This window comes from Coffea eugenioides, chromosome 4 (assembly GCF_003713205.1).
Source record: "Coffea eugenioides isolate CCC68of chromosome 4, Ceug_1.0, whole genome shotgun sequence".
Taxonomy (NCBI): Eukaryota; Viridiplantae; Streptophyta; class Magnoliopsida; order Gentianales; family Rubiaceae; genus Coffea; species Coffea eugenioides.
In genome coordinates, this window is record NC_040038.1 from 775,386 (window position 1) to 796,620 (window position 21,235).

The 21,235-nt window shown below is 37.6% G+C and overlaps 1 protein-coding gene across 2 annotated transcripts; it reads left to right on the top strand.

Annotated features, from left to right (window-relative positions):
- Positions 1–7,948: 7,948 nt before the first annotated feature.
- LOC113767644 lies at positions 7,949–19,757 on the top strand. 2 transcript variants are annotated; one of them, XM_027311802.1, is made up of 11 exons: positions 7,949–8,039; positions 8,414–8,670; positions 8,751–8,933; positions 9,014–9,113; positions 9,217–9,244; positions 9,974–10,016; positions 11,910–12,062; positions 13,751–16,037; positions 16,157–17,531; positions 18,115–18,198; positions 19,185–19,757. In XM_027311802.1, exons 2-11 carry the CDS (start codon positions 8,612–8,614, stop codon positions 19,247–19,249), a joined length of 4,377 nt encoding a protein of 1,458 aa, XP_027167603.1. In that variant the 5' UTR covers positions 7,949–8,039; positions 8,414–8,611; the 3' UTR covers positions 19,250–19,757. The 2 variants fall into 2 exon arrangements, with proteins under 2 accessions (XP_027167603.1, XP_027167604.1); XM_027311803.1 differs by having other exon boundaries at positions 16,160–17,531.
- Positions 19,758–21,235: the final 1,478 nt, after the last annotated feature.

Sequence of the window (21,235 nt, forward strand, 5' to 3'; positions counted from 1 at the left end):
CAAAACCAACCATCAAACCCAAACCACAGTAGAAGTACAAGGAGTCCACGAGCAATTCAAGATCTCTCTAACTTCCTCTATCCAATTTTCAGCTTAACGGGAAAAGAACTCCATCTTTGGACTGTCATCTAATATGTCAAGCCAAGAATCTAATTATCATTTCTTGAAGCTCCAAAGCCACCTTAAGCCACTGCTTTAGATAAAATTCAGCAATTCTATGACATTTTGATGTAAGGCACAAAGTTAGAAACAGGTCTTCTTTATTCTAGTTCGCATAATACACCAAATTTCAGACTAATTCGTCCCAAAATTATGTCAAATGGCCTGTGCAATTTTAATTTTTTTTTTTAAAGTGCAATCTTCATCTAAGAGTGGGGCCACAAAAAAAGGAGAAGGAGAAGAAGACTCATCGCATTGATACACTGGGGGGAAAGTAAATTCAAAGATGTAAAGACAAAGTAGTGACACAGTACATCAGGAATCTTTAAGATTTACCAAAGGAAGAAAAGAAGGCCCTAAAAAAAGGTACTTCTTCCCTGGAAATCAGGGCTAGAATTACTAATAAGGTAGTACAGTGGTAGGCATATCAAGTAATGTCTCCCACAGTTCAGCAAGGATAATTCCAATCCTTTGACAAGCCAAAACATTACTAGTTGACTTATGATATGCACTCATCATTTATTTTAATCCCCTTTTGGAATATTTCAAATGGTGTAAAGCATTTCTTTTACCTGTTTCTAGAAGAGACTTCATGCATTAATCAAGGTATAGAGTTTGTGACAAGAACTCCTAACAGCTTCACTGAATTTGAGGTTGTAAAGTTTAAAAAACTGAATTGGAAACCAATCAATGGAAATTAATCAAATGATAATGAAGTATACTGCTTCTTTAATGGTGCAAAAAGTCAAATGAGGTCAACATGATGAGGAAATAAAAACAAATAATAATAGGAATTTCAAATCTTTAATCGTCTAAAAAGATATCAAATCTGTCTGAGTTGGTGATCTCCACAGTTCACCAGAGCAACAATCCATGTATGATACTCAGGAAAGGAACACCCAACACAAACTTCGGTGAGTAGATATCACCAAACACAAAAACAATGGAGAAAAGCATAACGACCAATTAGTACAAATCATAATTTGCATGCCGACTCATTGAATGACATAATTGGAGAAAAGTTCAACATCCAACTTGCTGCAGAAAAAGTTCATGACTTAAACCTTTAACCAATGCCCTTAGCCTTATTTACATCCCACACTATTCTTACTGTTATCTAACACCAAAAGCCGTGTAAGCAACAAAAAATAAGTAACCTATCAAAAAGAACTGCGATCTTGAATAAGCAAGTCGTTTTATTGATGAAACTTTTTTGTTCGATAGATATATTGATGAAACTGATTCAAGATGGGCACTGAATCAATAAAAAAACGCTATTGAAAAAATAACCGCCCAAACAAAAGAAATCAGTCTTGCACTATTAAACAGATGGACATTACTTTACACTGTATTTACGGGATGGTCGTGTGTTTGATATCAACAAGTTCAGCTGCATTAACTTTTATGAAAATGCAAAGTGAACAAGTTCAAAATAACGATCAGAAAAAGTATGCCCCCATTCCTCCAGGCTTCTTCCCCTTCCTCTCCCCTAAACATTTTTTATTTAATAGAAAACCAGGCATATAGCTATACGAATGAGCTTAACAGTACTTGAGAAGTTCTACTGTTGACATTTTCTTTTTCAATTAGTAGTACAGCATATTGAAAGGGACGTTCTTTAACGGGCAATAGATGCTATTAGAAAATGTATTAAGTACAACAAAGGGGTATCATGACAAGCGTGATTTTAGGCTAAGCAACCTAGTATTGCAGTTACTCATAACCTGAAAACAATATGAAATTTGGCGCAATTAAAATCACCGACATGGAAGCGTGAATTTTTGGCAATGCTAACAACTCTTACGTTCCAAATGGAGGTGCAGGGGAAAAAGGGAAAATCATAATTAATTGCAGAATTTAATGACGAAACCATTCCAAACAGAAGAAATGCATTGTTCAAATAACTATTTTTATGAGAGACAGGAGGAAAGGGGGGGAGCGTACCTGGGAAAACGAAGAAGTATAATGCCGTAAGAATTTGTATCCGATGTCTTCAGGAAGATTTCGGAGGTAACCAAGGCCCTAGAAATAGATTCAAATTGTTTCCGTTTAGTTTCCGGCAGGAGTCAGGGGCCGGAGAAGACTTAAGAGCAGTAATTACTAATAGCGCTTGTGATGGTATAAGCCTATAAGGATAAAGATACGGATAATACAAGTAGCAAGTATTTTACGAACACCACAAATTATATGGAAAATCACGAAAAATCCCCTTAAGATTTGTGGTGTTTTTTACTTTACCCTCTAATATATTAGTATTTTTTTGGCACTTTATCCTATACAATCCAGCTCAGCAAAAGACCCGTTGAAATTAGAGTTGCAAACGAGCCGAGTCGAGTTGAGATTTGAGCTAATCGAGCCGAGTCTCGACTGAATTTTACCAAGTTCGAGCTCGACGAGCCGGCAATTTTCAAGCTCGAGCTCGAACTCGAAAAAAATAAAAAATAATTATTTTATTTTTTAAAAAATAAATAAAATAATTTTTTTTGTTAATAAATAATAAAATATTAAGGATATATACGTAATTTTACTATGAAAATAAAAACTAAAAAAATATATATATAATATACGAAATTTTATTATTAAATAAAAATAAAAATAAAATATATATATATATACTCAAGCTCGCGAGCAACGAACTTAATATTCTGAACTCGAGTTCGAGCCGCTCGCGAGCGGCTCGATTCGTTTGCAGCCCTAGTTGAAATATCATGGTAGATGAAAATGACCCATTTAAAATGTTCAAATTTTTTGACGAAAATGCCCCTTTCCATTGTATATAAAGAAAAGTCTCCTCCCAAGACCAAAAATATTTTTGTTATAATTTCATCATTCAACAAAGCTTTTAAACTTTCAAGTCTTATATTTGCAGCAAAAAAGGGGGAAAAAAGTCCCAGATGTTTTCAAATTCATTTTGTTGTTTTCTTTTAGATGTTATCCATCATAGCATCTATAAGAACCAAATTAAAAAACTTGTGGATGCGGTCAATTAGCACCTTGAGAAGGCCATGGACACCTTCCTTTGAAAGGAAATTTCTTGGATGATCAAATTATAAGGTATGATTTGTATGATAAATTAATGTCTTTTTTAACTTTTAGATAAAATAATTTTAAAAAATTTATGTTTTGCTTTGTTATGGGATCATTAAGCATGTGATTATTTTAAGTGGATAGACCTCGAACTTTGAGACAACGGAAGAGAAATTTATGCTATACTATAATCAAGAATTGTGAAAACAAAAAAAGAGAAGCTAAAATATTTACAAAGGGAGTATGAAGAATTAGAAGTGAGACATGCCAGACTGAAGCAAAAAAATGAAGGGGACAAAAATACACTAGCAAGAGCAGGCTTTTTCCCTCCATGAAGGGTATTTTTTGAGAAAAAAATATTTCCTGACTAGGATTCATTGTCAAATTTTGTCCATCCGTTATTTTATCAAGAACACTATTGTTATTTAGCTTATAACCTTCATCGCTATTACTAATTCAATGTTTTGACTATTAGTTAAGGGGATAACGTGTCAAAAGGATAATATTAGAGGATAAAGTAAAAAACACCACAAATGTTAGTGTGAGTTTTCGTGACTTTCCCCAAAATTATATACTTAGATTGGCTTTGTTAGTAGTCCGAACAACCCTTGTATTTTCTGGAATTTATATTTTTTGTCCGCAAGAAATTCAGCCAATCAAAACCATTGAATATATGCCAAAGTAGTTGGTTTGATACTACGCATGAGCTTGGTGGCGTAATTATTCATACGATATGAATGTCAGATGGGTTCAAGTGTTAGTGTATAGAAAAAGTAAAGTTAGACGAGTGAAGTGTATAAGTATAAAATAGAATAATAATTGTTAATAAATAATAAAATAGATACAATGTACTAATCAACATATACTGCATTTTTTATTTATAGCAACCAAAGTTCACATATTGTGATATATAAAATAGTTATAAATAACCAAAGGAACTAATAAATATTTTTTTTTTAATTTTTATAGAGGGCTGTGTTTTAGCCTTTTAGGGTTTTATTTATGGATAATAGCAATTGAAAAGGAAAAATGATGTTCCTACTCATAACATATTTTCCAGTAAGCCCATGAATAAACTAAACTCTCAAGACTGCGTGATGAAATGAAAAAATGGTACCTTTAGACAACAATTTTCCATCCAGTCTCTCTAAGTGGCTTTATTTGGATTGCATTTTTATGGATTTTTTGTAGAAAAATTATTGTAACTATTTAATATATATGAGATAAAAAGATAATTAAAAAATATATAAAAAAAAAGTAACAATTTTTCAAAGGCAATCCAAACACACCCGAGGGTTGTCAGAAAACTATATGATTGCCTTAACTATATCACAGTACGTACCCCTAGGGGTTAGCTCAACCGGTGAATCCTCGGGGGTATTCCTCGTGGGGCGCGGTTCGAGTCTGGCTTCACATATCGCCTGGATGCTCTTGGGGGGCGGGGTACTCCAGGTCCAGGGAAATTAGTCTGGCAAAACTGAGATATTTCCTGGGTTTGAAAAAAAAAAAAAAAACTATATCACAGTACGTCAATGTCAAAGCAGCATCACAGAAGTTTCTCGAAAAGAGTCTTGTGTTGATGGGATTGTTCATTGGCATGAAGCACATGGCGGTGACTCGTTCAACCTCCAAATAGCAGCGGTAATCTGGTAGCCAAACTAAGCTGTCCTAAAAATAATTGCCAACCCATGTCAAGCTCTTTCTCATAGTAAAACTTTTAACGCAACCTGATGGATGAAATCTAGGATGTTGAGACATCTATAACGACTTTTCAATTGTCTTCGCTATCACAAGTCAAGAATTGCAGTCACGTGCCCCACCGACTGCACGGATGGGGAGCTGTCTCTGGCTCTGCCTGCCTTTAAATTCAAATCTAAGTTCAATTGCTGGAATGAAGAATGTAGTAAGTCCACTCCACTCCACTCCACATTTGTGATCCAACCATCCTTCGGGGCCCTATGCAACCCCAGGAACTTATTTTTTTTTGAGTTTCTTATGCTCGTCTCGTGCATGCACATCGTGCAGGCTTTTACTTCTATTTTGCGCCAAGAAAAAATAACCTTAAATCCTACGACGCCTCCTATGTTTTTGAAAACTCGCATGAATGATTAATCCAAAGTCCTGGGATTAAAAGGCAATGACAATATTAGAAAAATTAATAAAAAGATTGCACTTGAAAATTAGTAGGTTTCATCGTGAATATAATTAAGTGAGATCTTGACAACTGAACCCAATATGCATTTTTTTTTCTGACCGGATTTAACCAAATAAAAAAGCTCACACTATAAATAACTTCTTCGCACAATTTGTAAAAATTTATTTATTTGTATCATCAATTTTTAATTTCACGTACAATATATTTAAAAAGTGATACAGTAGTGTGTTTTAAAAAAAAAAAAAAAGAATAAAGAATAAAAACCTGGCTCGCGTCCAGGAACGGGGACGCTCATCCCGTCGTTTTCAAACGGACCTCAATTTTAAAATCAGAATCTACAGCAGATCTTGTCAAAGTTCCTTGTATCACCTACACGGCATTCTTTTTTCTGAAGTGCGCGCCGTCCTTCTTTTGGGCGATTCATAGTGCTCAATGCTCAGCATGCCAAATGCCAATCCACAGATGGAACTAATTTGCTTGGAAAAAGATAACAAAAAAAAGAAACTGACGTTTTGATTATGTAATTCGACCAATAACCCTTTATTGGTTGAACTTTTCTAAAAAAAAAAATTATTTATGTAATGCTTTCAGAGGGGGCTCTACAAATCAAATCTGAATTCTGCAAAAAAAAAAGATTTTTTTTTTTTTTTTTATAGACTAAAGCCAGATGAGAACTATAAACCGGTCCTGGTGTTTGTTGGGTGTGTCTGTATGATGGCTAGTTATGTTTGAATTTGGCATGCGGGAATTGGTACTAGTGATTCAATCCAAGGCAAATGTTTTCTACTTTGTGGGGGAAAAAAAAAAAACTTTTTCTTTGTTTATTTGTGAGAAACGTTAACTCAAGGGGGCATATCTGTAACTAAAATATGTGTACGAAGGTATATTACTGATACGAGTGTAGGGTATTTACATACAAAAAAAGATAATTTAGTTATTAAACTTGTCGTCGTGCAAGATGTTCTTATTACATGTTAAAAAAAAAAAAAAAAAAGCTTCTGTCAACATTACCAAGTTGGGATGTGTAGTGTGTTGGCTAAGAAAGTTGACAATGCCCATAATCAATTATCATTTCCGTTGCCTTTTTTACCCGGCAATACCTGCTGCCCCCCCCCCCCCCCTCCCCCAAAAAAAACCCGATAAATAAACAGCAATTAATTAATATTTGGTATGAGAAGAGTGACCAAAATAAAATTTCAGACTATGATGTCGACTAAAAGATTATTCGCGGAAGTTCTAAATAATTTTTTTTAATACATGTAAATGAGATGGTTTGGATTTGGGACTCTCACAATTACCCGATCCATTCCTCCTTCGGCGTAGATAACTTGATATATGAGAACTATACAATCGATTTCTAAGAAAAAAGAAAAAGAGTTAAAAAAAGGCAGCTAAAAAAAAGGTTAGAATCAATACCAAGTTGCTGTTTCAAAGAACGTTGATTGGCAGGCAGCTAAAAAAAAGGTTAGAACATGGTTATTAGTGAAGTGTTTTGCTGTTTACATCTCGATTTTAGGAACAGGAAATGATGATTCACCATACACTGCTGTACTTACCATCATCCCTCTCTCTCTCTTTTAAGTTTTTTTTGGGGTAGAAATGAAGATAAGGATTGACGGCGGATTATGCATGTATGATGAAATTGCCTCGGGTAGCAGTAGTGCATCCAAAGAAAGAATAATTACCCTATTCTATTTGGGTCGGATATTATTTTAATATATTACTTTTTTTTTTAATATATTACATTACTTTTTGAGTTTTTGGGATTCGATGATGTGACGTACGTGTTTGTTAGTAATAAACAGTTAGTTAAAAACTAAAAAGATATGTAATTGATTTTGATTTATTTAAAAAATACCAAAAAAAAATTGCCAAATAAATAATAATAATAATAATAAGCTATCGAAAAGAGACAAAATGGTAACTGGTGGTACCTGAACTGGAGAAGGGAGAAAAAAAGAAGAGAAAAGTGAAAATCCATCCAACAGCGGTATCTGTCTCCGGCAACGGCAGTGTCGTTTAAATCGAAAGTGTTTCAATTTCACCCCCCGTTAAGGATGTATTTATTATAAGATGAAAGAAGAAAAGAGGTGATTTAGAAAAAGAGGGATGGGTTTAATTGCAGAGTGGAGTGGAGAGTAAAAATGAAAGTAGTACGAGGTGGTTGTAAGTTTTGTCTGAAGGAGGAGCACTTTCATTCATCAAACGACAAACAGCAGTAGTCTCTCTACGTTTCCCTCCCACTCTCCATTCTTCCTCCCCACAAATGACAAACCCCACCTCCTCCTCAAACTCAAAGAATTAGAGAGAGAAAGAAAAAGATACTCAGTGGTACTACATCTACAACATTTGAGTTTCAACTTTCAAGGAGGAGTAAAGCTACCTACACCCCCTCCGCCCCAACCCAAAAAACACCGCAAAAACAACTATCTTACTACTCCCCTTCTAGGGCTTCCTTCCAGTTCCAGCCCAGAGTAAACCCACCAAAACCTTCTCCCTCTCCCTCCCCTCCGCAAAAACCCACGCACACATATCCCCAACCCCCCCCCCCCCCCCCCCTTCTTCCAAAAAAAAAAGAATAAAGTTTATCCTTACTGCCACATTTCTGTTACGGTAACGGAAATGCGGGCTTCGATGCGAACCGCAATTGGATGATCCGGCACCGGAATTTGAAGATCTCTTCATCCCTGTTTCCATGGTAGGCTTCGATTGTCACGATCGTCCCGCATTTTTCTCTATTTATCCTTATTCATTTTCTTAATTGTGCTTCCATTTTTGTTTTTACTTCTTGATTTTTTTTTTTTTTGAATTGATTCTCCTGTGAACTAAGTTTCAGCCAACTATAGTGGCACTGTTTTTAAGTTTAGTTGTAGGTTTAGCTACCTGCTTTGGTTGGCATTTGAATTTTTTTTGGGTCTACAATCAGATCTGAAGGAATTCTTAGTTTAATTCTACTGTAGGCTAAATGCTCCAATTTTAGGTACATTTGACGAAGCCAGGATTTTGAACTATAGGATCTGTCATTTACATAACCAGTGTTTTGATTTTACACTTTGGAGTATCAAATTTCAGGTGCCGAAACTTTTTCGTTTAACAACGGGGTTTCCTTTCGTGGACCTATTCGGCAGAATGAGGAGGAGATAGTAATGGGTTAAGATTTTTGAGGAAAGGTAATTGAATGATCTAACTCTGGGATTTAATTGGCGGCGCTGAGTCTTTATATGAAAGAAGAGCAACAAAGGTTGTGAGTTTTCTAATTAAGGCCCAGCGATGAAGTCTGACACCCCTCTTGATTATGCTGCCTTCCAGCTGTCACCGAAGCGGTCTCGGTGAGATGCTCCCTTTCTCATGTCTGATTATTAAGGTTTTAGCTCCTCAATTTATTCATTGCTGAAGTTCCCTTTTGCAGATGTGAGTTGGTTGTATCCAGTGGTGGAAACACGGAGAAATTGGCCTCAGGATTGGTGAAGCCATTTGTTGCCAATTTAAGGGTTGCAGAAGAGCAGGTGGCGATGTCAGTTCACTCTATAAAGCTCGAAGTTGAGCGGCAGAAAAATGCTGAAATGTGGTTCACCAAGGGAACACTCGAGAGGTACTAATGCACCTTGCAGATGAATACTTCATTTCACCAGACAGATGCACTTTAACAATGCTGGGGGTCCCTCATTCCAGGTTTGTGCGGTTTGTTAGCACGCCAGAGATTTTGGAACTGGCCAATACCTTTGATACAGAGATGTCCCAGTTGGAATCAGCTCGAAGAATATATTCGCAGGTAGTAACTCTTTCATGCTTCTAGATAAGTACATTGAGGATTTTACTTGCCGGCTTTCCCACCAAGTTAGAAAGGTCTCATGATTTGCTCCCTAAAATGTCAGGGTACTGGACAACAGCTCTCTGGTTCTGGTAAGCTTTGTTGCCTACTGTTTGGTTTTGTCTGTCAAGTTTATTGTTAGTTGTAGATATGCATTCTCCCTGCAAGCTGTTCTTAGCTTTCCTCTCAAGTATGGGGCAAGTTTCCTCTTTGGTCACTTTTGCAAATATAGATTATAAGAGTTCACTTATGCGCAATGAAAGAGCATTTAATTTTTGTGGCCATTTCCTGGTGAAGAATTAGTTAATAGATCAACTAATTCTTGCCTAATACTTCCTGTACATTCTCTTCTGTCTTAAGGTTGAATCTGGCTGTAATTCGACGGATATAGAAAATTGAGATTGGAAAGATATTGCACCTTATGCATGTCTGTCCACCTGCACTAAGGGTTATCTGGGTGTAATTTGACACGTATAGGTGATTGAGAGTTGAAATATTGCGCCATATGCATGATTGCCCACCTGCATTAAGGATTCTGTGTAGCAAGAACTATGTGAATAGGCATTTTAGTGCAACAAGACAAGCAAATGGAGTCCTATCTACATGGAAGCTTCACTATCTTGGCTTTCACACTGATATTGCTGTAATATCCTATCTGCTGTGTTGACTTTGTGCTTAGCTTCATGGACTTCTGCCACAAGGCATATATATTTCTAAGAGTTTAGCTGTAAATCAGAAGCATTAATTGCCCTCAGATTTTTTTTTGAGGGATTGTTTTCAAAACTCTATTGGATTGATAATGCATTTGGGGGTTGATGCAGGTGGGCTTGGATCTGGAGCCGCAGCAGCAGCTGATGCAACAAAGTAATGAGTCTCTCTCTCTCTCTCTCCATTGATTCTTCTCTGTCTTGCAGTGTTTCGATTCCATTTCTTTATTTGGCTCTTAGTTTCCTTTTCAATAGTACAGATTTGTGCCTTAGTTGCTTTTTGTTGAGCTAAAGTAACACCACCAAGAGTGGTTTCACTAATATGGTTACTGGTATCACTAATGTATTTTAGAAGTGAAGAAAGCTTCTTAAATAAGGCTCAAGCCTTGACCTCTGTCTTCTTTTGTTGCAAAACGGAGAGGTTTCTTTGGCCTACTTTTAAATGGCTTATATAAGCCTAAAATGTGTCTGTAGTGTTGGAAACTTGTGGCTAATGATGCTACAAAACTTATGATATTGGTTGAAAATTAATCATCCGTGCATGCGACAGCATGTGCAAGAACTCTATTAAAGGTTTATTTAGCTGGTTTACTAAATCAAAGTAGTCCATAATCCTAAGAGAGAAATGGCTCATTTAGCACCTTTGCCATGCATAAGATATACAGATATTAATGTACATTAACTAGCATACACATTTGCCAGAGGATAGTGGATAGAAAAACCAAGAAGAAAGCAGTAGATTCATATCTCATATCAGCCTTTTGCTTCTTCTGTTCCCTAATTAGGTCTGTGCTTCTTGTTTCTAAAACATTTATCTAGAAAATGACAGGATAATTGGGAGAAAAAGAGAACTACAATGGCAGAATGGAGAAATTAGAAGCATATGTCATCTGAAGGTTTTTCCAGGAATATTAAATTCATAGACTGCATCTGTGTTGAATGTGTTCTACCTCCTATTGTAACATATTAAAATTGTCTGCAATCCTATTACTGATATTCCTTTGGCTAGCATGTATTGCTCCCTTAACTCCTAGGTCTTACTTGTGTGTGTAGAATGCGAAAATGAGATGCAATGAATTATTGAGGTTTCATCTCAAAGACTTGGAAACATTTTGGTTCTAAAGGCTTTATCAATTTACTAGAAATAACTTGCCTATTAGTTACTTACTAAAGCATTAGTTTATGTTACTCCTCCATAGCATATTATATGTACTATTCAGTTTTGTGCACTGGCTACCTTGTAAAGCCAGCTCAAGACAACTGGCATACAATGTTAACTGGGCCTTGTGAACTGCCCTTCAATGTTTAAGATTATGAGATAACTTATGGGTTTACATGTAATCCTTCAGTCACCCATATAAATTCCCATAATCTCAATTCATCTTGGAATATCATACACCTCAATTCTCATCTAAAACTCATTTAATGCATCGACAATGAGATATTATGTTGTCGAAAATTGAAAGGGAGAAATGCTACTTTGCTAGTTATAGCAGTGTGATGAATGTCTTCATATTAGGCAATTTTACCTATTTAACAAACTGATAATGGGCTGCCGTATGGTTAAACCTGTTATCTAACAGACCATTCCTGTTGCCAGTTTGCCTCCATGGCTAGGTAAAAAATTAGAAATGAAAGTATAGAAGAGCATCTTTTTGTCTACATGATTTGTCAATTGGTATTTGACTTGAACTTAGATGATTGATCTAATGAATAGAACCTGTGAGGTCACTCTACCGGTTATACGGTGAATGGACTAGTGAATAGGTGGCATTGCATCTAAATCTTAGTGTGATAGACGGCAAAAGAAGAAAGATTACATTGTACTAATCTTCTAGATTAAAATGCTAACACAAATGTATGATATCCAGCTAGTAGAAATGATGGTTGTTGCTTGAAACACTCACAGATCTTGTGCCTTGTGTGTAAAGATATATGTGTCTCTTTTTATTTACTTTCCACCAATAAAATGCTAAATTGTAGCATGTGGTTTTGGCTTTAGGAGTATGTAATTATTGACTTTGATTTGAACATGTTCCTGTTTAAACAGGAAAGAATTGTTGAGAGCCATTGATGTGCGGCTTCTTGCAGTCCAGCAGGATCTAACAACAGCCTGTGCTCGGGCTACTGCTGCCGGTTTCAATCCAGACACAATCTTGGACCTTCAAATGTTTGCAGATCATTTTGGTGCCCTACGCTTAAAGTAAGATCTTGATTACCTTTCATTTTTTTTTATTGCTCTCCTTACCAACTTCTTCCATCTGTGCCCTCATTGCACATGCCTGCAGAGATGTGCTTGTGTTTAGATGTAGGCATGTGCTTATTTCCAGATAACAAATGTGAAGCATTTAAAGTAAGGCAAAATTAAGGAAAAAGGTTCTTTGTGGACTTTTTAAGACATTGAAGCTGAAGCTTGTTTTTGTGTCTAAGCTGCTGCAAGATCATCAGGTATAGCTTGCAGTTCTCAGCTTGCTTATTTAATTTCTTCTGCATAATTGGAGAAAAAAGGGGGGGGGGGGGCTAGTACTGTTTTGATCTCATGTTTCATAATTGCTTACTTAAAGAAATGGTGGAAAATGCCAAGTTAGAGTAAGCTGTACACTGAATTTATTGGAAAATCTCTATAACTTTCTCTGAAATGAAAAGCTGCGTAGACCAAAGCTTCAATGAGGATTGGATGTTTGGTCATGCTGTATATAAAGATGAATAGAAAATGCTCTGCATGGTCGTCTTTTGCCATGATTGTCTTTTTCCAGTTCTAGGATTTGGTTTAAAATGTTTTCAGACCACTGACTACTGATGTCTATGACGTGTCTTGACAAGTAAAATTTAACCGGAGAAAGAGATTTTGAGGGTTAGATCAAAATGAGAAATAGATCAAAGGCAATGCTTTATTGAAGGACATCTCATGCAATTCCCTGTTTGCTTGGTTAGAAAATAAGATGTGTCTTGGCCTAATTTATGTGGTCAGTGGCTTTATGTATGATGGTACATGAACAAGTCAACTGCCAAATTTTGGTGTATGCGCTCTGTCAGATATTTATTGTATTAATTGCCTTTGCTCCTCTAGTTTTTTTTCTTTTTTTTTGTAATTGTTTGGGAGAGAGGTGGAGGTGCAGACTGCAGTGTTTCAAAATGTTAAAACCATGCAAAAGAGAAGCTCTGGCTCTTGTGGTGGAATGAAACTTGGTGGGGTTTTATTTCTCAAAAGAAGTTTGTAAAGACAGGTTTTCTGCTGTGAATTCAGCAAGTTTGCTAATGTGGCTTTGGTCCTGGAGGAAGATGAAGACCTGTGCTTGGAGGGTTATCTTGGTTTCTCGAAACGAAAGGGTCGTAGGTTGTGTAAGCAGAATTGCACGTTATAGTAACAGAGTTAATACCTTAAGCTGGTTTGCTCTTCTTTCAGGCTTCTACTCCTCATTAGCATGGCATGGTGAAAGACAAGCTGCAGTTGAATTGATGTCAGTATGTTTTATTGGGCTGGTGAACTAGCTGAAAAAGTCTACTGTGAATGGGCTCGTATAGAATTTTTCTCTACAGGGCCAGATGAAAAGCTCCAATTTCCCTGGATGCCATCGGTCCCAGCACCCTTGAGTAGTGCTGCAGTCGACATCATCTACCCGACGATTTGGACTTAAATGTCTTTACTCGAACAAATATTGATTGTGCACCTTAAAAACTTAAAAATTTAAAAATAAAGAGAAGAAAAAAATTCAAATTAATAAGCAAAGGAGGAAATTGAATTTTACAAGCTAAACAACATAATGTCATACAAAGCTTATCCTTAGGTACTAACTCCAAAAAAAAAAATATCATTATGTAATATTTGGTCAAGTATTTACTATGAATTCAATTAACTGCTAATATTGTTCAACTACAATTTCATTGCAGCGAAGCATGCGGTAAATTCATATCCTTGTGCGAGAGACGGCCGGACTTGATCCTTACATGGAAGGCCGGAGGGGACGACCCAGCCATCCGATCCTCGTATGGGTCAGATATGTCCATAGATGATGAGCCCACTTCTCCAGACAGCCTTCGCTTTGGGTCCTGCCAACCCCCGAGGCATGAGCAGCAGCATACCGGCCAACAACAAGAAACAGACACATCCCAAAAGTATCAACATCCCAATCTTGCCACCACATTGAAACCATCCTTTTCTCTACGAAAGAGTGGAGAAGCAAGCACAGAACCAGAAGAAGGAAGCAAACAAAACGACCCTCTCGCTACTGAGAAAGAGAAGAAACAAGAGAGTAGCTGTGATGCTCCTCCTTCTGCTCTTGATCAAGCCCCGTCAATTGCAGTGAGTCAACCATCTAGGCGGCTCAGCGTGCAGGATCGTATTAACTTGTTTGAGAATAAGCAGAAGGAGAATTCTGGTGGGAAGCCTGCAGTAGGAAAATCAATCGAGATCAAGAGACTTTCTTCTGATGTGTCATCATCTGCATCTGCAGCTGCTGTAGAGAAGGCGGTGTTGAGGAGATGGAGTGGTGCTAGTGACATGAGCATTGATTTGAGTGGCGAAAAGAGGGATACTGAGAGCCCTCTTTGCACCCCTTCGTCTTCTGTTTCACATTCCAAGTCTGAGGATCAGAAAGATATGGCAGGTTCTGGTAAGCCGGAGTTTAGGAGCATTCCTCGGTGGGTAGATGATAGTGCAGGTTCTGGGAGAGAGGAGATTGTTGAGGAGAGGCAATCTACAGTTTCATCTGATAAGTCAGGGGAGGCTTCTGAAGGAGGAAAGTCAAATTCTACTGTAGGCGTTATTGGTGTCACTGCTTGGAAAGATCAAACACGTGGGAAGACTCAGTCAAGGTCATTTCTTAACAGGGCTGAGGATAGCAGATTAGATGATCTAGCAAATTCTGAACCAAAGTTCAGGTCTTTGCCAAGTGGAAAAGCTGAGGAAGGTCGTTCGGACAATCAACCCAAGTTCAAGGGTCCTGGAAAGAGGGATGACCTTGTCAAAACAGAAGGGCAAGTACTTTCTGAGGCACAGGTTGCTGGCCACAAGGAGAAGGGTACTTCTCAGGCCCAATTTGGATATTTTGCTGGAAAAGGCAGTGACACAAGGTCAGCTATTGGTCCATACCAACCTAGTCAAGTTGAACTTTCAGATCAAAAGGAAGTTGGAATAAGAGATGATTCTTTAGCACAAACTTATTCGAGGGCCCCCCAGAGGCCAGTGGGTGAATATGCACCACAAGAAGGTGGTTCAGGATCAAGAATACGTGATGCTTTTGCTGCTCAGCACAAAGGAGTTGCAGGTAAAGTATCATCTTCTCATCCGAGGTTTGAGTCCTTTTTGGAGACTGAGGATATTCAAAAGAAAGAATTGGCTTCAGCTGAGAAGAACGGTGGTGTTACTGCAATAAAACTTGAAGGAACTGGATCCGAGAGGATGAAGTTCGACAAGCAAATTATTGCCTCTGAACTGATCAAGAAAACCCAGGGCAGGAAGGATGATAGTGTTCCTGTTTATGGAAGTAATATGGCATCTTTCCATAGTAAAGTAGCTACTGAGAATCAGGATGGGTTTGATTCTTTTTCAACGCCACCTCCAGAACATGTTAGGGTTAGGCAATCAAAAGGAAACCAGGAGCTGAATGATGAGCTGAAAATGAAAGCTAATGAACTTGAAAAGCTCTTTGCTGAGCACAAACTGCGGGCTCCTGGAGATCAATCTAACACTACATGGAGGACCAGGCCTATTGACAGGCAAAATGACTCACCTGCAAAACCTTGTAGGAAATCATCTGCAGAAACCGATACTGCCCATTTGTCTCATGATGGCACATTATCTGAACCTGCTGAGAGTTCAAAAAACTTGGCCAAATTCAGTGATGTTCCTGTGGTGAAAGTGGTTGGTGGCCAGGATCATAATGATGTTGAAAATAAGAAATTTTCTGAGCTTAATTTTCCAGATGGTTCTCGAGGGAAATTCTATGAGAGATATATGCAGAAAAGGGATGCAAAGCTTAGGGAAGATTGGAGTTCCAATAGAGCAGAGAAGGAAGCCAAGTTGAAGGCAATGCAGGATAGCCTGGAGCGTAGTAAATCTGAGATGAAGGCTAAATTTTCAGTATCTTCTGATAGACAGGATTCAGTATTCAGTGCTTGTAGACGTGCAGAGAGGCTCAGATCGTTTAATACGCGATCAATTATGAGAAGGGAGCAGGTATAGTTTTACTTTTAATTGGTTATAAATGGTACTAAAACATTTAGTTTTGTTCTAGGTGTTGATTGGAGTTTTTCCTGTCATTTATTACCAACCATCAAAAAGTTTCCATTTGGCAGCAGCAGTTAGATTTTGGGCAAAGCGACGATGAAGGTGCATCTGATTTTCCAGAGAAGAAATTGTATCGTGAGGATGGGTCCTTCACTGAGACATCCATTGTAGATGGTTTACCTAAGAGTAAGAAGAGTTTACCTACAAAAAGTTTGTCTTCATCCACACCTCGGATGACTGCAGCACCTGTTCCAAGATCTGCAACTCGAGCTTCCAGTATTTCTGGGCGGCGTAAGATGCAGTCGGAAAATCCTGTTGCACAATCCGTTCCCAATTTCTCTGATCTGAGGAAAGAAAACACGAAACCTTCTTTCACAGCCAGTAGAACAACTCGGCCACAACTGAGAAATTATACCCGCAGCAAAAGTGCCAATGAAGACACTTCATTTGTCAAGGAGGAAAAGTCACGTAGATCACAATCCCTGAGAAAGAGCCTAGCAAATTCAGCTGAGTGCAGAGAGCCTTCTCCATTGAACTCCGAGGGCATTTCTTTGACAACACAAAACTTTTACAAGGACGAGACTGAGCAAAATTCTTCTTTCAAGTATTCAAAGACTTCAGAGTCTAAATCTTTCCTTAAGAAGGTCAGTGGCATGGATCTTGGAGCCAGAACAACTTTTGCTTTGCAGAAGACCAAAATGGCATCCGATATCACTAATGATGAGGATGACTTTGATGACTTGGCCTTTGAGGGAGAAGACTCAGCGGATCTAGTCAAAGATGAAGAGGAGGAGGAGTTTGAGACAGCGGTAACTAAACATCAGGGTGAACCAGAGCTGGAGCAGGAGTCGCTGAAGTTGAATTTTGGATCAGAAAATGGTATTGTGAGATCCTTTGCGCAAGTGGACTCATCATTAGTGGCTGAATTAGCTGCTGCAGTTCCTTCTGGTTTTCATCCTTCTGAAAATGTACAGGATTCACCAGGAGAGAGCCCTGTGTCGTGGAATTCACGGACTCATCATTCATTTGCTTATTCTCATGAGACGTCTGACGTTGATGCCTCTGTTGATTCCCCTGTTGGGAGTCCTGCATCTTGGAATTCGCATTCTCTGAGTCAAACTGAGACTGATGCAGCTCGGATGAGGAAGAAATGGGGAGCAGCTCAGAAACCAATGCTGGTTGGTAATTCTTCCAATAATCAGTCACGCAAGGATATGACTAGAGGCTTTAAAAGGTTACTAAAATTTGGAAGGAAAAGCCGTGGCGCAGAAACTCTTGTTGACTGGATTTCTGCTACCACATCTGAGGGAGATGATGACACAGAAGATGGGCGTGATACTGCCAATCGGTCATCAGAAGACCTTAGGAAGTCAAGAATGGGATCATCGCAGGGACATCCTTCAGATGATAGCTTCAATGAGAGCGAATTTTTTAACGAACAAGGTTAACATACAGACATAGACACGCACACACACACACACACACACACATGTAGTTTTTAATTATTTGTTGATATCTTCATTTTGTTTGTTGGATTAACTGTAGCAGAGTCCTTTGTTGTTTGAGTTGACAGTTGTTCGCCTAAATGTTGTTTATTTGATTAAATACTGTTAGTTACTAGTTTAGCTTAGTTTTTTTTTCTTCTGCCTATATCAATTTTATTTGTGATTGGTGCATATGATGGTTTCCACAAATTTACTGTTCTATATTGAAATTTTACAAATGCATGCCAGTAGAAATTTTGGATGATTGAGATGTTTCATTAGAAAATTTATTCTAGAGATTCGGTTTAATAGCTACTCTACTAGCTATAAGGACTCTAGTCATCAAAACTTCAATTCCTAAGTTCTGCAGTACAGGATCATATATGGACTTTTGGAATGGCTTGTTATTTTCATTTCTATGAGTTTCTTTCTGATCTATCAAGTAGCTTCTTCTTTAAATATCTTTGGCATTTTGCCCCTATTTCTTTAATATGTATATTTGTTTATCAAGTTTCTTATGTGCATGCTCTTAATTAAAACAGTTCAATCCTTGCGGAGCTCTATCCCAGCACCTCCAGCAAACTTTAAACTGAGAGAGGACCATGTGTCTGGGAGCTCAATTAAAGGTGACTCTTTACAACATAATGTTGCTTCTTTGTCATTTACTTTGCCAGTAAGTGGATTGAAGTCATGAGATGGTGGAGTACGTGTCTACTGAATTCTGTGTACTGGCATGATATTGAACACTTGAATAGAATGGTTTAGATTTTTGACAAGTTGTCTTAGACTTTTAGGTGCTTGGAAATATTAGACTTACATAGTGCCGATTTAGATCAGCATTGAGTGAAGAGGCCTCTGTTTTAACTTCTCAGTGACTACAGTACAAGTTGATGATCAAACAGCTGTTCTGTGATCTGAAGTCCCACTCTGTTTGTCAAATAGGTTTTCCTGTTACTTTGCAAATGAGGGTGCTTTCTGTTGATATTATGTGGTGAGGTTTCAGAATTCATATTTCTTCAAAGTCTCACTAGGTACTCGTTTGTGCTGCATTCTCGGCAACATTCTGACTTCATACTTTGGCTGCTTATGGGTCCAAACTCATGGTGTTGTAAAGTAGGGAAATGATAACTGAATTTGCATTGATTCTAGTGTTGTTGTATGTAAAAAAAAAAAATTCTATTGTTGTTGCACTCATAGATGTATGTAGATGGATTTGATTATTAACTGGGAAGATTTTCGATGCCTATTTGCATAGATTGGTTGACCTGTGCTCTGAAGCACTAGTGGCTTCTCTTTTGATCACTTTTTTTAGTTTAACTAATTTGATGAAGAAAGGGGCCTAAATAAGAAAGAAAAAGGTCTCGTGTGTGATAGTTTTGCTTCTGAGAAGTTGCTTGCTGCAAGCATGAAAAAATTTTGGAAACTTCGGCATTGAGGAAGGAGATTGGTGTTCATCCTTGACAACTAAAGCAAATGTTTTACAGTATCATTGAATTTAAATGAATTCTATGTAGCTGCCTTTAGTCAGATTTCTTAGCAAAGATTATTGCGTACAGCTTTCTAAGAAATGATTTCTTGTTTAACTTGACTAAAACATCCCATGAATTTACAGCACCAAGATCATTTTTCTCCTTATCATCATTCCGGAGCAAAGGAAGTGAGTCAAAACCTAGATGATTGAGTCTCTGTGAGAAAGTCCCTTCCATAAAATCTTTGTGATTTCCATGATCGACAATGTGATGTTTGAACAAACAAGAGCAATTGTCAAGGAGGTGCCATGCAATGAAAGGTCTGTTTGGTTTTTCAAACACTTGATGGAGCTAGTGAACTTTGATTGGGCCTGCCCAACTTTCAGGTCGTAGTGCTTAAATACATGTATATCTTTGAGAGTACAGTTCCAATTGGCGGAATGCTAATGTGATTTTGGTAGTAAAAGCATTCTTTATAATCTTGTCATTTGTATCACACCTGTCCGAATGTATATCAGAAGTTATATTCTTGTTGGAATCATATGGGACAGCTTTAAAGGAGAACTATGTGATTATGCGATGCAACAGCTTGTATAAGATGCCTATAGCACAAAAATGTCTATACATCTTCGTTGACTATTTGTTGCTGATGCCATACCAAATGTAACTTTTCTGGAGTCTTGATATGAGAACATTTGCTATTTGCAATTTTTACATTCTTGTAAACCACACAAATGTACAGGGAGAGACAAAGAGGGACCTATTTACAGATCCAGATAACTTAAGAACATTACATTGAATTCGCATGATTGGACATATTGCATATTAAGATAATCCAAAGCAAGAACATCACTTTATTCATGGATTGTGATATGCTGTAGATGATGCCCGTTTTGTATGTTTCTGTATTTTTGCCTAGTTTTTACATCCAAATATATGGATAAGGAAGCCACAAAGCTGATTTCAGCCGTGAAGATTGTGTTAACGTCTGGAAACAGATGTTAGGCATTCTAAGTTTGACGTCCATAGTGATGCTTGTGGAAACAGATTTATGATTACTAACTGGCTGTTTTCTAGCTTGAGAATTTTTAGAATGAAAACACAAATTCAAATACTTGGAGAGGTGACGTTTTGGTACATGTAATGTAGGGATTATCCATGAACTTGATGATTGCATGATTGGGTCATATGGATCAGAAAGCTTTTGTATTACTGTCATAATTAGCAATGTTTTAAGCCAAAAATGGAGGCCACGTGTATTTTCTTTCATTTTGATAGTTTAATGTGGGAATTATGAGGCTGTTTCAGAATTTTTGTGTTAAACTCCTCGGAATTTAAAAGATAACTTGTGCTATTTACATATACAGAAATAGGATCTAGTCAATAATTACGGAAATGGTATTGTACATCTATAGAAATAGGATCTAGGCAAGGATTTTGGAAATGGTAAGCCACTTTCCAGAGAAAAGAGGGAGAACAAAAAGGCAAATGTGTTTTTATTCCGCTTCATTTGAATCCAGTCGCCAAGGAGACAATGGACTTTGTTTGACTAATTTCTTGAAATCTTGCATGTTGGACATGGGCGCGTCATTTTTGGGTTATGTTTTGTGATAAAACAGAGAGGGATGATTGTAGTAGTGTTGGACTCTGTACTTGGCCACTTGTTTGTGTGGTTACATGACTTGTTAGTAGTCGTAGACCCGTTCTGCTGCTCATATTCATTATTCTTGATTGTTTGATAGTAGACGTTCTTCTGATCAATAATCCCAGCAAGCAATGGACTTTTGTCTTTCCACATTCAGCTTTTCACTCTCTCTCTCTCTCTTTAATATATAGACCTTTCTATATCGATTTTGTTTTGACTGCTAAAGCCGGGGCACTTCCCCTTGGACAAATGACACAAAAACATGACAAATCCATCATCCGCTAGCAAATACCAGAGACTTGCACGCCTGTTATTGCTAAAAGTGACATTTGGAAGGAGTCGTGCCCTAGAGAAGGTGAACATATTCTATATAGATCATATTCAAACCAGTCGTAGTCAGAGTTCTAGCCCTCCGGTTAGAGGGTTCGTGATATGTAGATGGTCAGGTTTTTAGAAAGTGAAGGTGTAGACAGGACAAAGGTCTCTGGTTTCGTTATTCTTTTTAGACAGAATAATTTCTCGTATCAAAATGACAAACGGAAACTGTTC

Coding starts and splice junctions, on each gene's coding strand:
- LOC113767644 (XM_027311802.1), top strand. CDS start 8,612: ATGAAGTCTGACACCCCTCTTGATTATGCTGCCTTCCAGCTGTCACCG. Junction 8,671..8,750: donor CTGTCACCGAAGCGGTCTCG/GTGAGATGCTCC, acceptor TCCCTTTTGCAG/ATGTGAGTTGGTTGTATCCA. Junction 17,532..18,114: donor CGAATTTTTTAACGAACAAG/GTTAACATACAG, acceptor TAATTAAAACAG/TTCAATCCTTGCGGAGCTCT.